We start from the raw sequence: 15918 nt of genomic DNA on the forward strand, positions 1-15918 counted from the left end.
TATATATATATATAAATATAAAGAGCGCCAAGCCAGCAAGCGCGCTGCGTGAAAGCCTCTCTCCTCTCTGCACAAACATTCCCGGCAAGGCTCGCCATGGCTGAGGCTTTCGCAGGCGTCTGGAACCTGGTCGACAGCACCAATTTCGACGATTACATGAAAGCTATCGGTAAGAGCAGGGATACTAAATTTCCTCCCGTTTTGGGGTGTGGGAAAGATTGCCTAGGAGGCTGCTGGCACTGCAACCCCGAGAAGGCCAGCGGGGTTTTTCCTTCCATCATCAATCACTCGCCCGCCCGGGAGACTGAAATGTTATCGGTGCATCTTGGAATGCGCTCGGCTTGGGCAGCTCGCTCGGTGCGGTAACGCGTTTGGTAACGCCAGGCGCCGGCGAGCTGGGGCGTTTTCTCCTCCGCAGCCATCTGGAAATCGCTTGGAGAGGTTGAGCCGCCAGCCACGTGGGCGGAGGGCCGGCATTTCATTCAAACCTTCCCGTTTTGTAGTACTGGAGGAGATCCGCGGCGGATTAGGCTGCCGGGAGAATCCTTCCCTCTTAATCCCTTCTGGGTGTAAATGCGTTTAATTCGGATCCTTGCCGTGGCTGCAAGTGGTGCGTAGGGTAGCTCGGGTACATTGCATTCTGCTGCCCCCAGCCCCAGGCCCGGAGGTGCAGAAAGCAGAACCCCCGCGTCACAGCAAAATCCCAGGTCTACCGCGGGGAGCCCTATTGAATTCAATGGGGCTTACGCCCAGGTAACGGTAGCTAGCGGTGGTTAGGGATTGCAGCCATCCATTTGTTGTAGCCAAACGCAGCCTTGGGGCGCCTTAAGAGCGAACGCGCGTTCTAGGTGGCGTGGGCTTTCCTGGATTTGCAGGAGAGAGGAAAACGCCACGTGTGGAAAGGGTTGGGGACGCGCGTCTGCCGCTGCAGCGAGCAAATCCGCACGCTTCTCGGCGCGTTTCAATGAGCCAAGAAAAAGGATCTAGCTGCCCAGTCGTGAATCTCGAGTATGATGTATTATCTCTCGTGCATGGTGCTTAGCCTAGAATTAAGCTTAATGGCGCTTGCTTCCGAGTAGACGCACAAAAGGTCTCGTGGTTAAGAGGCGCCCGGAGGCACCGGGCGAGGTCAGAGCGGTGAACCAAGTTTGGGGAAGAGGGCGGGGAAAGCCAGCCCGGGGCAGCTGCGCTTTCGGCGCATCTTCCATTTGCGCTAGGCCACGCCGCCTCCGCCCAGGGCGCTCCTTTCTCCGTCTGCGGGGCTATTGGTTTACGCTGGTTGGAATGGGGCCAGATCCCGCCCGCTTGGCTCCTGCGGCGCCTTGGCAGAGCTGCCTGTCCGAGATTTATTCCTCCTCTTACAGTGGTACCTCGGGTTAAGTACTTAATTCGTTCCGGAGGTCCGTACTTAACCTGAAACTGTTCTTAACCTGAAGCACCACTTTAACTAATGGGGCCTCCTGCTGCTGCCGCGCCGCCGGAGCACGGTTTCTGTTCTCATCCTGAAGCAAAGTTCTTAACCTGAAGCACTATTTCTGGGTTAGCGGAGTCTGCAACCTGAAGTGTATGTAACCTGAAGCGTATGTAACCCGAGGTACCACTGTACTCTCTTAGGCCACAAGCTGGAAAGGGTGAGATTTAAACCTATCTTAGCCTGTCCTATGCAAAGCAAATGACTCAGTGACTTACTCGGGAGTAAGTCGCATCATAAGTAAGGCTTGCTCCGAAGTAAATGCAGGCAGAATCACTGCATAAATGATGGAGAGTTGAGCAGGAGACTTATTTTCTTTTGTTTCTCTAGTTTCATATTCATTACAATTCGATCATTACATTTATATGGTAATTTTCCTCCCAGGAGCTCAAGCTGTCCTCTACATGGTTCCTTTTCCATCCCATTTTATCCTCACAACAACCCTGTGAAGCAGGCTGTGCTGTGAGTGATTGGCCCCAGGTCACCAGTGGGGATTCGAACCCTGGTCTCCCAGGTCCTAGCCCGATATTCTAGCCACTACACCACACTGGCTCTCTTAATACGTTCAGCCTTTTATCCTCTCGCTTTTATATGTGAGCCCTGAGCTCACCCCCCCCCATTGTAATCCACTGCCCTACTCTTTATGGGAAGAGCATGCCTCATTTGTGCTAGCTGCTACCATTGTCATTAGTTAGGGGTCAGAGCCCTCGTTAGACTCTCCATGGCTTTGTAAAGCATTTGTACCTAAGTGCATGAGCGTTTGCACTAAAGCCCCATGCAGTGCTCAGCCTGCCATTTTGCACAAAGCTTGAGGTATGCTTGGAGCTGCTTATCATGACTGAAGGACTCTTCCTCCTCCCCCTTCCGATTTCTCCCTATGCAAACTTAGGTAGTGAGTGCTGCTGGACTGGTACAAAAAAAAAATGAAAAACAAAACCCACTTAAGACACAAGCAGGAGGTATCAGCATATGTGGAGAGACTCCTGAAGGGGAACCCCTCCCCCCCCCCAAGGCTCCATGAGTACTGAGCATGCTCAGTAGCCATGGAATGTAGGGGAAAATCAAAAAGTGAAAAAATTCAAAGAGTTTGGGCGTATTGTATATGAGTGAAAAAAGATATTCAAATTCCCATTCACAAAGAAGGACAGATGCCTTTTTATTAGGGATTATGTCAACTGAAATCAAGAAAGAAGTAAGACCATTTTTTATGTATGCAACATCTGCTGCCAGGATTCGATGGCCCTTGTGGTCTCTTCCAACTCTATGGTTGCAATGAATTGGAAGAGTGAAATGACACCTATAAAGTCAGAATGGCAGGTAAAAATGACAGACTACATCCAATTGGCAATAATGATGGGGAGAGTTAGAGGGTACTCAATGCAGAAGGTGAATAAAGAATGGATAGTATTTAAAGAATATTTGAAAATTTATTCTAATAGCAAAAACCTCCTGGCAGACCTTAAATGATTCTTGTAATGTATTACAACAAACTAAAGAATATTTATCTGAAGGAAATTAAGGAAACAAAGTGTAATATGATACTGTGTAAAAAATAATTATGAGACTTAGTTTTTTGAGAACAATCGGAAGTTTATTTTATCTTACTTCTTCTTTATTTTTATTTTTATTTTTGTTGTGTATTGTTCGTGCATAAATTGTAACATGGCAAATTGTTGTGTAAATATGTGTTGAATGTTTAATAAAGATTTTTTTTTTAAAAAAAAGAAATGTAGGATGACAGCTCAAAAAGAGAGAAGGGGAAATGGGAGGAGAGTGGAATTATCTGCTTGGAGAGAATATTGGGTGGCTGGAATCTTGGGACAAGAGCACTTCTATTAGGAGGGGGAATATGCTGCAACACTTTGTTGCAGGACCCACTTCTATTACTCCTTTACACTCCAAAAACAAACATATTTCAGACTGATGGGATATGAGGCTATGGCAGGGTTAAAGAATACAGCAGGTGAAATAGACTCTTCAACAGAGCTATGGCATGAAGAGGCTCAGGTGGTGTTTTGTGGTTTGATGACTGGGGTGTTTGTTGTGTGCCTTTTTTCAGCTGGAAAATGTTGGAGGCTGTGATGCTCTGTGGAATCTTCTTGTGTGCTTGTTGGAACTGGGAAAAGTTGCTGGGAGATTGCCTAAGAGTGGCAAATCAGTACAGAACAGGCGGGGCCTAATTTTGGGTGGCATGATAAATATGCTGATTAAAAATTTAAAATATCAAAAATTTGAAAGAAATTGCAGATGAGGGCAAAGTACCTTTTGGCCCTGTACACTCTTTGGCCAGGAAATTGGAAGATGAGATTAGGTTCACATGACGCCATACGTTTAAAATACTATGCTGCCACTTTAAACAGTTGTGGCTTCCCTCAAAGAATCCTGGGAGCTGTAGTTTAAGGGTGCTGAGAGTTGTTAGGCAACTACCATTCCCCTCACAGAGCCATATTTTTCAGAGTTGTCTGGGAAGAAGGATTGATTGTTAAACCACTTGGAGAATTGTAGCTCTGGGAGGAGAATGGAGCAACTCTCAGAACCCTTAACAAAAATCCCAGGATTCTCTGAGGGAAGCCATGAGTGTCCTATAACAGTGTTTTAAGGAATGTGGCCAAGTTTCTACCTTAATGAGAAATTGGGCAGAAACCTGCCTGCATGCTTTCTGTTGTATCTCTCAATAAATAAAGGAGTTAAGAGACTTGCTTATTTTCTGAGAGAGGGGGTGGTGGTGGTGGAATATTCCAGGGAAGGTCAGTTCCCATGGTGCTTATCTTCCTTCTTGGAATACTAGCATACCTTATTGCACTCTGGGCAAGATTATTTTCCTCCTCCAAGGACACTCGAAGGCCCCAGTAGACATTGTGACATGTTTGGAGGAACTAAGGGCATTTGTTTAACTGGCAATAGCATTCCAGGATCTCAGCAAATGCTTTCAACATTGTCTGCTAACTGGAATCCTTTTTAGCTGGAGACCCCAGCAGTTGGGGTTTTCTACAAGAAAAGCAGCATGTTCTACATCCCTGAGCTTCTGACCCTTCTGTTAATCACAGGAACCTACAACATAATCTTGTAACAGGTTGCACACCATTGGCCTATCTTGCTCAGTATTCTCTATATTTAGGGGTGGTGAAACCCAGGACCAGGGGCCAAATCCTTCTGTACAAAGATAAAATCTGTATTTGTTGCTTTGGCCTCTGGCCCCACACACCATGTTGTGCTGTCCTTGGAAGACTGCCCAGAAGAGGATGTTGAATTGTAAAATTGGAAGGGGCCACAAGGGTTCATCTAGTCCAGCCCCCTGCAATGCAGGAATCTTTTGCCATACATGGGTCTTGAACCCACAACTCTGAGATTAAGAGTCTCATGCTCTGCAGACTGAGCTTGAGCTGGAAAGTTTCCCAGCCCTTGCTCCTCATTGACTAGATATCAGACACATTGGGCATGCTTGGCTGTACCTGAGAATAATGGGGACATCAAACCTGGTACCTTCTGCATGCAGATCAGATGCTCTATCACTGAGCTTACGATCCTTTTCCCAATCACAAAGGATATGGAAGAGATCTCGGTTTTAAAAGCAGAACTGACCTGGGGAGCAGAAAGGAAAAACTCACCCACTCTGAGATTTTTTGACAGTTCTCACCTTTGGGAGATGTGGAGGTGAGGTCCACCACCCACCCCATCTTCAAAGTAACCCTCTTAAAATTGTATCTATTAGGCCACCTTTTCTTCAAGGGGCTCCCCATTTTGCGCCTCCCAGCACCCCTGCGAGGTGTGCAAGGCTTGGTGAATGCCACTGGTCCAAGGTCATGCAGTGAGCCTCAAGGCAGAACAGGAATTTGAACCTGGGTCTGCTCCAGTCCTAGTCTGACACACTATACACTACGCAACACACTAGTTGCAGATCTGGGGGGTGGGTGTGTAAGGTTTGCTGGTCATAGGGTGCAATGCATATGAAAGACTGGGTGCTCTGGTGGGAGCACAACGAAGCCATTCCTTTCCATTGCAGTTGCCAGCAAGGGTACGAATCCAATCAGATTAGCAGCTAAATGAGGAGAGGTCCACCCCCAAAGGAATGCAAATGGTAAGAGTCTTGCCACACTGCTAAATCCTGCCTGGAGAGCTCTCCTTTGCAGCTTATCGTATACAAATATGTGGGTCTCTTAGGAGTCCTCTCCACTACATGGCTGAATGCCAGAAAGAACACTCCCTACAAGGACTGGTGATGGAGGCCTGATTTCTCTATCTCAGTAAGTCAAGAAGGACTCGCTTGCTCCACCTTCAGTGCAACTGATTTCATTTTGATGAATAAGCCTTTGTTCTTTTTGGTGGTGTGGCTGGGTGTTGGGTTATTGTGTTCTGGTGTGTGTGTGTGTGTGTGTGTTTAACCGAGCAGTTTTGCAAGCAGCTCTCTTGAGAAGGTATGGGGGAAGCTTGGGCCCTCCAGATGTTGCATCAACCCTAGTGAGCATAGCTAATGGCCAGCAATGATGGGAGTTGTGGTTCAGCAACATCTGGAAGGTCAAAGATTCCCACACCTCCACCTTCTTTTTAATCCTTCATTAGCTTTCTTCTGTTTTAACAAATCTGCTTTTCATACCAGCATCCCATCAACGCTGTGATTATTATGGCACACTGACTTCCAAGCTTCTAGGCTGCTAATTCCCACCCACCCCCCTTTAACCTCTCCTTTTCCTGCAGGTGTGGGCTTTGCCACGAGGCAGATGGCAAACCTGACCAAACCAACCACCATTATTGAGGTTGACGGCAACAAGATCACCCTCAAGACCCAGAGCACTTTCAAGAGCACGGAGATCAAATTCACAATAGGAGAAGAATTTGATGAGATGACCGCAGATGACAGACATGTCAAGGTAGAGTTCTGGCTGTCAAGATTGTGATTGCAACCCTTGCTAGGTCCCATCAGGAGCTACAAAAGGGTTAGACAAGAATACAGAAGATGTTTTATAGCCGATCAGACTGATTTGTCTATTTAGCCCATGACTGTCTAGTTTGACTGGCCGTGTTGTCAGCTGCTGGCAGTCCAGGTTGGTCTATTTAGGGCAAATGGGGCACTACTACACCACCCTGGGTCTGGCCTCAGCTAGCCCTCACCTGCTTGCCTTCTTACTTGCATCCAGTTCAAAGGGCTAGCACTGTTTGCTTTCTTCCTTCCTGCTCCTTAGTCCCTTAGTCCTTAGTTGCCCTTGTATAGCTCAGCAGGAAGGATTGTGCTGATGAGTACTTTTACTATGTAAATAACTTTGTCTCTCTTTTTTTATTTTGATTTCTTTGTTTCTTATCTTTGTTACTTCTTTATTTCTTTCTAAATTTTCTATTTTATATAATTTTCTCTTTTTTTACCTGTTAAGAGATAGTACATAATGTTTGTATAGACATGCAAATTGTTTAATCAATAGAGAATTGATAGTTAAAAAAATAAAACTCAGCAGGGGATGGGGCAAAACCAGAATTAATTGATTCTGCTTGTCATTGACTCTGCCTTCCACCCTACCATTCCAAATGAACACCAGCCACCACTGCCTGCTGCCTGATCCTTGTCTCTCGAGATGCCAGGAGATTAAGTCTCACACTGGCCACAATGCCTATGTCCTGCCACTTGGTTGGGAATCCCCAGTGGGGAGAATTTCTGTTGTGCTGCTGTCCTGCTTGCAGGCTTCCTGTGAGCACCTGGTTGCCCACTCTGAGAACAGGATGCTGGGCAAGCTGGACCTTTGGCCTGATCCCATAGGGCTTTCCTTCTGTTCTTAACTTGGGGAGAAATGCCGAAGTGCTGCAGAAACATAAAGTGATGAGGAGGGCCTGGGAGAGAGAATGCAGAAGGCCAGGAAATGGGAACATTTGGCCCTCTGCTTGTTGCTGAACTACAGCTTCTGTCAGCCCAGAATGACCAAAAGCCAGGAATAACGGAAGTTGTAGTTCAGCAACCTCTGCAGGACCAAAGGTTCCCTAAGCTTTGGAGTAGGTGCTCAATTCTACAGGACAGCCTCTCCTGGTATGCCCCGCAGAGGACCTTAAGGTCCACAAATGACAACATTCTGGAGGTCCCAGGTCACAAGGTGGTTAGGTTGGTCTCAACTAGGGCCAGGGCCTTTTCAGTACTGGCCCCGACTTGGTGGAACACTCTGTCACAAGAGACTAGGGCCCTGCAGGACTTGACATCTTTCCGCAGGGCCTGCAAGACAGAGCTGTTCCACCTGGCTTTTGGTTTGGACTCAATCTGACCCTTATGTCTCCCTCCCCTTATGGTTTTGATCTATGGGCTACTTTTAAAATGAGGCTGCATTTTAAATTGCATTTTAACCTGTATTTTAAATTGGGGTTATTTTCCCTATTATGTTTTTACTGTAATTTTACTGATGTTAGCCGCCCTGAGCCTGGCTCTGGCTGGAAGGGCGGGGTATAAATAAAATTTATTATTATTAATAGTCATTAATCAGGCTGGTCTGTTTCACTATGAAGACTCTGCTTTATGGTCCATACGGAAAGGGCTTTGTTTGGGAGTAGCCCAGGGTACCTGAGCCCTTGGTCACTTGTGCTGCCACCCCCCAAACTCTCCTACTCCTTCTCCCCCTTATTTTTACCCTTTGCTTGCAGAGCTGCTGGGCTTGCTGCAAAGTGCAAAGCTGGCGAGATCCCACTCACCCAGTCTCTTTACTTGCCTAGAAGTCTTCTCTACATTCATTCAAAATTGTGCCATGGGCTTGTGACCAGAGTCCTTTAGGTACCTAGTCACACCCCTGTCATTGCATCTGACCAGACCCGAGCTTACCTGTTTTTCTGTAAGTGCTGGGTTTTTCTTTAAGTGTTAGCAGTGCTTTTTTAAGGGGATACTCAAGAGTACACAGTACAGGCACCTCTTTTTGTTGTTGTAAAAAGTGTGGCACTTACTGAAACAACTTCAGTAAAAAAAAGTACTGAGTGTTAGGTTATTCCGGTCTCGGAGCAGAGTTAGATTTGATATCAATTTGGAACAAGTGGAACCTGTAACAAAAGCAGGGCAGGTGCATGCTTACTCTAGAGCAGGCCATGCTGAACTCAGCAAGTCTTATTTTTTAGTAAACCAGCAGAGGTTTGCACTGATTAACAACCTTAAGTTTGTATACTGGATTCCTATTCATCGAAGTGGTTTTCTCTTACTTGTTATCAGATCCTGAACAAACCAATTCCATTGCTGTGACGTTGATATTTATTGTCTGTCAAAAGAAGCTGTGCTACTGGTTTCTACCCTCAAATGACACAGCCTGCAGCTCTGAAGCCTTGCCGGGGGTGGGTGGGGTTTAAAATAAAAAAAGTAGGTTAGAGCGTATTAAAACAATTCTTCTTTTCAATAATCACATAGCCATGACTCACTGCAGGATCTCTGTTACTGGTGAGAGCAGCTTGTGATGATGCCATGACATATTTTAAAAACTAGGGTTGTGAGCTGAAACTGATTTTAATTGAGGGGTTGAGTGTGAAAGATCCATTTTTGCCCTGGTATGTTAATGTGATGGGGAAAGAAGGGTTTTTTTGTTCCAAGTGGTGAAAGTAAATTCTTCCAGTGCTTTTCCTTATTCTCAAAAAGGTGCTTGTATTGCTGGTGTGCAGTTTCAGTTACCCTTGCTTAAAGGAAAAAGCCAAATGACTTAATTGACTAAAAATATTGTTTTAAGTGGTGTACAGACACTTGTCAAGCAAAACGTAATGGGCGGGAGGCAATGGAAATATCTCATTTGCATTCCATAGGAAGCAAGCATGTGTGAATTACTGGCAAGCTGCATGTTTGACCTTCGAAGCAAATGATTTTGGCTGGCAGGCAGCCAGAGGACAAGATGTTAAAACAACATGTATGGCCTGTGAGAGGTTCTGCTTTAGAGCTTCACAGGAGTTGCAGGGCACTCTGCACAGATGACCTGAGCCTGAAGGTTAACAATAAGATAGGCTTACAGCAGCTGGCAGCCTCACTGGCTCCCACGTGGGGCACATACAAGGGTGGGGGATATGACTCAGTTCACATTTAAAGGGGAACTTGCCTAACTTAAACCTTCTGAAACAATATGAGAACTGAAAGGCCCAGTCATCCTTCAAAATCCACACTTATCTGAAGGAGCGCCACCCCCCCCATTGTTCTGCCTGGACACTGAGGTCCAGCGCTGAGGGCCTTCTAGCAGTTCCCTTGCTGTAAGAAGCCAAGTTACAGGGAACCAGCAGAGGGACTTCTTGGTGGTGGCGCCCGCCCTGTGGAACGCCCTCCCACCAGATGTCAAAGAGAAAAACAACTACCAGACTTTTAGAAGACATCTGAAGGCAGCCCTGTTTAGGGAAGCTTTTAATGTTTAACAGACTATTGTATTTTAATATTTTGTTGGAAGCCTCCCAGAGTGGCTGGGGAAACTATAATTAATTTTTATTTTATTTTTCACTGTGGTTCTTTGGCCAAGTAATGGGTACAAAGATGTGGAGCATTGTTAAGAGACCCCTGTTCTTCCTCAGAGCTACACTTCCCAAGGTTTCCTGGGAGAAATGATTCAACCACTCTAGAAATTGCAGCTCTGGGACAGGAATAGGGGCTTCCTAACAACTCTCAGTATCCTTAACAAATCTCCCAGGTTTTTTGGAGGAAGCCATGGCTGTTTAAAGTGGGTTGATACTGCCTTAAATCCATAGTGCAGATGGGGTCTTGCTTACAACCCACCCAAGGGATGAAACTGACTGTCTGCCTTCCTCCTCTGTAGTCTCTCTGTGTTGCACTTGTGGAACTCAGAATTCTTTTCTGTTACAAACCACAATTCTGCGGTTCTCTAACGAGCTTGATTTGATTTCTTTCTTTCAGTCCCTTGTGACACTAGATGGAGGGAAGCTCCTTCATGTGCAGAAATGGGATGGAAAGGAGACCTCGCTAGTCCGAGAACTGAAGGACGGAAAGTTGATTTTGGTAAGCCAAAGTACGCTGCTCTTTACCTGTGGCCTACATGGGCAAGTTAAAAATTTGAAGAGAAAACTGCAAGGGAAGGAAATCACTCCTGGAAACTATTTAACCTGCCTCCAACCACACCACACCCCTGGTCACATGAAAATGTGCCTGGTAAAAAACAAGCAAGTAACTCTTTACTTTGGCTGCCTCTGCAATTTAATGGTTGGCTGGCTATATCAATTAGAAACATTTTGATCAACCGCAAGAGGTGCCCACTTAATCAGGCTGCAGGGTCGTTGTTCTTTTTCAAATTTGTGCTTTAGACAAGTACATACAATCCTTGTCGGTGGAGGCACTGCAAGTTTGGCAATGATATCTCAAGAGCCAAACCTATGCAAAAAAAATGTCAAACTAAAGTCCCATCCTGGTCCGCCATCTTGATTCAAGATGGTGTCACCAATATGGTGACAAAGCCTTCAGCACCCAGCCTGGAAACCCTTCTGCCATGTTTGGCAATGATATTTCAAGAGGCAGCCAAACCTATGGAGAATAGACAGTCAAACCTCTTTCCAAAATATACATTAGATATTAGCCCACCCTTATGGTTTTGTAAGTAATGCCCCAAGACTAAGTCATTATACAGTCTATAACAGGCCTCCTGGGGGGTCACAGGGTTTTTGGGCTAAGACTTGCTTACCTTTTCTTCTCTTTCAGACTCTGACGATGGGCACCGTGGTCTGCACCCGTACCTATCAAAAAGCGGAATAAGAGCCTGTACCTGTTCTCTTGCCAAGTCATCCAATGCCAAACTTGTTGCCAAATTGCCTTTGTGATTCCCTTCCTCCCCACAAGTGTTTTTTGTATAGTTGTTGAACCTTTTTGAATCTGTTCAGTATGCAACTTGAACTCTCTCACCCTGATCTTTGGGGTTTTCTTTTCTTTCATTGCTTTTTTTTAAAAATACTGAAGAAGTGGGTGAGGCAGAAATAAGCTATGTGGAAGTAATAAACTGAAATAGTTGCATAATGGTGTCTGGCTGGGTCTCTGCTCACCCTTGATGACATAACTGGGATTATGACTAATAAATCATTCCATTTGTGTGGGGGGAGGGCTTTTCAGCCCGGGGGCCACATTTCTTCACAAGCAACCTTTAGGGAGCCATGTGGTAGTGATGAGCTGGGCCAGAGGCACAGACTCCTAACAGTAGGCTGCATTCCAGCAGCAACATTTCTACACACACAACTCGCACAATGCAAACAAAGAGACATGGTCATAGTTGAACACTGCAGGAGGGGTGGAGCCAGGTCTGGTGAGGGGTGTGGCTTGTGGAGAATCCCAAGGGCTAAACAGATACAGTGGTACCTCAGGTTACAGACGCTTCAGGTTACAGACTCCGCTAACCCAGAAATAGTACCTCAGGTCTTTGCTTCAGGATGAGAACAGAAATTGTGCGATGGCAGCAGCAGGAGTCACCATTAGCTAAAGTGGTGCTTCAGGTTAAGAACAGTTTCAGGTTAAGAACGGACCTCCAGAACAAATTAAGTTCTTAACCCGAGATACCACTGTAGATCTGGAATGTCACAGCTTGATCCCAAGGTTCCCCAACCCTAGTTCATTTTATTGAAAATGCATTCCTCCTCCTCTGCCAACCATCAAAATGGATGTTTAAGGTGGTTAAACAGATCAGAGCCCTAGCATTATCTGGTCTAATTAAATTAATTGGCATGATTACAGGTACTCGCTGTTACTATAGCCTCACCCTTGCCTGCTGGCCGGATGGCAATTGTGTTACAGAGCTGCAGAATCAGTCCTGCGGTTCAAGCGTGTTGCATACAGACTAAACCTTGACAGTCTATTGTTTTACAAAGCCAAGCTGATTTGTCAGATGAGTATTGTATTAAGGAGCCACAGGACTTAAAGGTGTCTCACATTGTGGCGTCTTAAGACCCAGCTATTTGATTGACTGTGGTGACATTTTTGCTGGCCAGGTTAAAACTGAGTGTAAGGGAATATGGACCAATTAATCCCTTCACCCAAAAGACCAAAGTTAAGAATGAGGTTCTTCTAAAACAAAGCAGAAACTTTGTTTACACTTGATGGTTTACCACTGCAAGGTGCAATACTTTGTTTCAAGCAGATAGAGATACTGTATTAAATATCTGAATGCAACACTTTCAACCTGTAAGATAATTTTTTTTCTTTATAGGATGGCTATTCTTCTACACTATAAAACCTTCCAGCCCCTTCCTATGATCTCAGCCTTCCCCCTCAGCTAGACTGAACCTTGTCTGCCCACTTACAGATGTGCTATTAGCTTCCTCTAGCAGATAAACACTGTGAGACCCCACTTAAGATCGCCAGAGACACCTTCTGCCTATACAAAGTCCCTGACTCAATACCTAGGTCCCTGCCTAACCCACATACAATCCCTGCCTGTTGGCTGTTGGACACTCCCCATCCCTATTTGATGGTTAATTTCCCTCTCTGATTAGCTGATCTGTATGCCAGCACCAACTGGTTGCTGGGTCACAAGGCAGATCTGAGGCCTGTCTGTCACACTCGCCTTCAAGCAATTTGATATGGAAGCTCTCTTGGCTGAACTATGCAAGTCATAATCCAAGCTTCAGACAAAGCAAAGATGTTTCAGTGGCTTTAAAATAGGAGGGCATTTTCCTGGTGTTTTTCTTCAGTTAAGGTAACCTGATCTAAACAGGTTTGTCTGGAGTTGTGGATGCCTAATAATAAAGTTTCCTAATATTAAAGTGTGGTTTTCATTTAAAAATCTGTTGTGTGATTTCCACTGCCCCCCCCCCACTTATATGGCTAGTCAAACGTATTCTGACATTTTGCATGTTATGCTTTGAGAAATACAGGCAACAAAGACATGAGGATGCTGCTTGCAAGATGCAGTTTACGTCGCTTACAGTGTTTGGTTTCAGGATCTTTTAGAATCGGAATTACCAACCATTTGGGGGACAATAGGCCCATATTTGAGAAAGGTCTGTGGGTGCTGGTCACAAAATGACTTCCGATAGTGTCTTAGTTCAACATAAAAATTACACAAAGTACAATATAGTGAGATCATATAGACATTTATTGAAAGAAGACCAGCTCACTATGTCAGAATGCACTGTTGTGGTACTGAAGGCTACAAACCAATGCCTTGGGCTTCCTGTACTTCCGCGCGCCTCTACATTTGAACTTGGCGCGCGTGCCCAATCTCTAACCTTCCTTTTGACAGTTATGCTACTCCCCTCACTGCCCTCCTCCCCTTCCGGGAGAATGGCTTCCTCTGAGCCCTCCTCCTTCGCTGCTGCCGGAGCTGTTTCCCCTGACACACTGGAACCTCCCCCCCCCCTTCGCTGCTCTCTGGTGGGGAAGCCGGCCCTGATTCCCAGTTGCCGCTTTGGGGTCCCCTGCTGGCCCCCCGCTCCTGACACTCTCCCCCTGGGGCTCCCCTTGCCCTGACCACTGGCGCCCCCTTCTGGGAATCCTCTGATTCGCTGGACAGACTCATGGAATCCCTTGGGTCATCGTCATCTTCTTCCTCGCTGTCCTGGGATTCCTCCCCATCGCTTTCCATCTCCTGCCTTCCCTGTGCCTCTGTCCCTGTACCCCTGACAGATGCTATTTTCCCTTTTTAAAAGCACATGGCTAGTAGATGGTTTTAGCTGTTACTTTCTAAAAGCACCCATCTCAGACATGTTTGCACCTGGCATGGAACACGCATATCAGGACTGGCCAGGAAGTATGTCTGGGATTGAATCCAGCTTCTTGAAAATCCCAGCTTTTTTAAAACTGGTTTTTAAAAACTTATTATTAAATGATTTACTGTGAATTTCCATTCTGTCAGTGATAGAGAAGTGGTCAGGAATGTGTTAACTCATGTGCTCCTTTGAAAGGCAGGGCTTAAAAATCTTCCGATCATCAGATCATCATCGCTTAAGGAGTCTGCAAAACTCCTTAAGAAACTCTTGACAGCCCTTTAGAACAACCTCATGCTCAGAGGGCGGGGCAGAGAAAGAGAATAAGAGGCATTGTATAATGCCGTAATTAATTAACGATTAACTGGTGCTGATCTTTGAGAATGCATCTGGCCAGTACAGTACAGTGTCTGCCAGTACATTTTTTAAGGTAATTTCAAAGTGCTGCTGCTTACCTTTAAAGCCCTACACAGCTTGGGACCCATGGAAACCTGAAGCCATAACGGTTCCCATGTCACCCTGCTCATGCACTGTCATTTTTGGAGGCTGTCCTCTGGGTGCCCACACCAGAAGCCAGTGGCAGACTGGCCACCTTATTGGTGCCCATTTGGTTATCTTTCAATGCCAGAACACCACCTTATTCATTCAGACTTTTTAGCTTTGCTACTACTACTACTACTACTACTACTACTACTACTACTACTACAACAACAATTATACTGCTGGTGGGCTGGATAGTTCAGATCATCCATCAATTCTTCCCATGTAAACTAGCTTAAGAAGCATGAGTGAAGAGCAAAATTCTTTTTTAAAAAGCAAGCAGCCTACAAGACAGGTCAAAGACTAATTGCAGGCAATTGTGAACCAACTGGCATTCTCCAGCAACAAAGCACTGGGTGAGAATGACTGTTTCCCCTTCACTAAAACCAAGTGGACCTGGTTTGCACATCATATCAAACCAGCCTTCTCCCATTTACTACCCTGCAATTCCTCTGGACTACAACTCCCACAACCTAGCCATGCACGGCTGCATTAAACCGTAGTTAAAATAAGCTATCATTTAATATATATGAGTAGCATGCTAGAGCACACTAACAGTGTTGATGCTTTACTCCTTACCTGCAAGGAAAGATTCCAGAATTTTGTTTGTGTTGCCTAAACCCAGGCTTATGCTTATGGGGAAACAGACCACAGGTTCACACCAGGTCATGACAAGCCTAACTGGCTTCCTTCCAAGCAGGAGAGGAGCAAAGAACCTATGATTTCAGCAGCATCAACACAGAGACTGCTTGTTCACATTTAATTACATTTTCCTTTAGCCACAGTTTAATGTGATGTGTAAACCAGGCCAGTAGAATGCCTGATTTATTGTCATTAGGAAAGGCAGTCAGATGTATGATGTCCACAAGCAGTGAATTTTCCGTGGAATAAGAGCTCTCATTCTACTTGCCTGACATCGTGTGGTTAGCAAACCAACTGAAGCAGCCTCATAGCAGAGGATTTGGGCAGAGACTTCCTAGATAGTTCATAGTGACACACCCAGCATGTGAAAACACTTTCCCTTGTCATGGTTTTGACGGAAGCACTTCCGCAGAACGTAGAAGGGCTCTTGCACTCTTTCTGAAAGAACCGATGACTAGGTAGTAAGTCTAAAATAAACACCACAAACAATATAGTAACCCCAGTGAAACTAAGCTGTGCTAGGTCACTGTCTCAAAGGGAGACTATGTTATCTTCAGCTGCATTATGACAGAAGCACAAATAAGTGTAATAAACAAACAAGCTGACCATAGATTGCCATTTAATAGACAACAGAAGAAAGCTTGGGAAAA

At 45.5% G+C, this 15918-nt stretch overlaps 1 protein-coding gene and 1 long non-coding RNA gene across 2 annotated transcripts in view; one reads left to right on the top strand and one right to left on the bottom strand.

Annotated features, from left to right (window-relative positions):
* FABP3 (fatty acid binding protein 3) lies at positions 1 to 11408 on the top strand. The gene is made up of 4 exons (XM_081202089.1): positions 1 to 169; positions 6167 to 6339; positions 10302 to 10403; positions 11097 to 11408. Exons 1-4 carry the CDS (start codon positions 97 to 99, stop codon positions 11148 to 11150), a joined length of 402 nt encoding a protein of 133 aa, XP_081058215.1. The 5' UTR covers positions 1 to 96; the 3' UTR covers positions 11151 to 11408.
* Positions 11098 to 15918, bottom strand: part of LOC308591360 — a 329063-nt gene continuing 324242 nt past the window's right edge. The window contains exon 2 of the long non-coding RNA XR_014010140.1: positions 11098 to 11796. This is a non-coding gene — a long non-coding RNA (uncharacterized lncRNA). The remainder of the gene's footprint in view (positions 11797 to 15918) is intronic.

Source organism: Podarcis bocagei, assembly GCF_964188305.1.
Source record: "Podarcis bocagei genome assembly, chromosome: 7".
Classification (NCBI taxonomy): domain Eukaryota; kingdom Metazoa; phylum Chordata; class Lepidosauria; order Squamata; family Lacertidae; genus Podarcis; species Podarcis bocagei.

What these genes read in the sequence shown, in the direction of transcription:
- FABP3 (XM_081202089.1), top strand. Translation starts at nt 97, where the DNA reads ATGGCTGAGGCTTTCGCAGGCGTCTGGAACCTGGTCGACAGCACCAAT. An exon ending in CGATTACATGAAAGCTATCG is followed by an intron (nt 170 to 6,166) that starts GTAAGAGCAGGG and finishes CTTTTCCTGCAG; the next exon opens with GTGTGGGCTTTGCCACGAGG. An exon ending in AGGACGGAAAGTTGATTTTG is followed by an intron (nt 10,404 to 11,096) that starts GTAAGCCAAAGT and finishes CTTCTCTTTCAG; the next exon opens with ACTCTGACGATGGGCACCGT.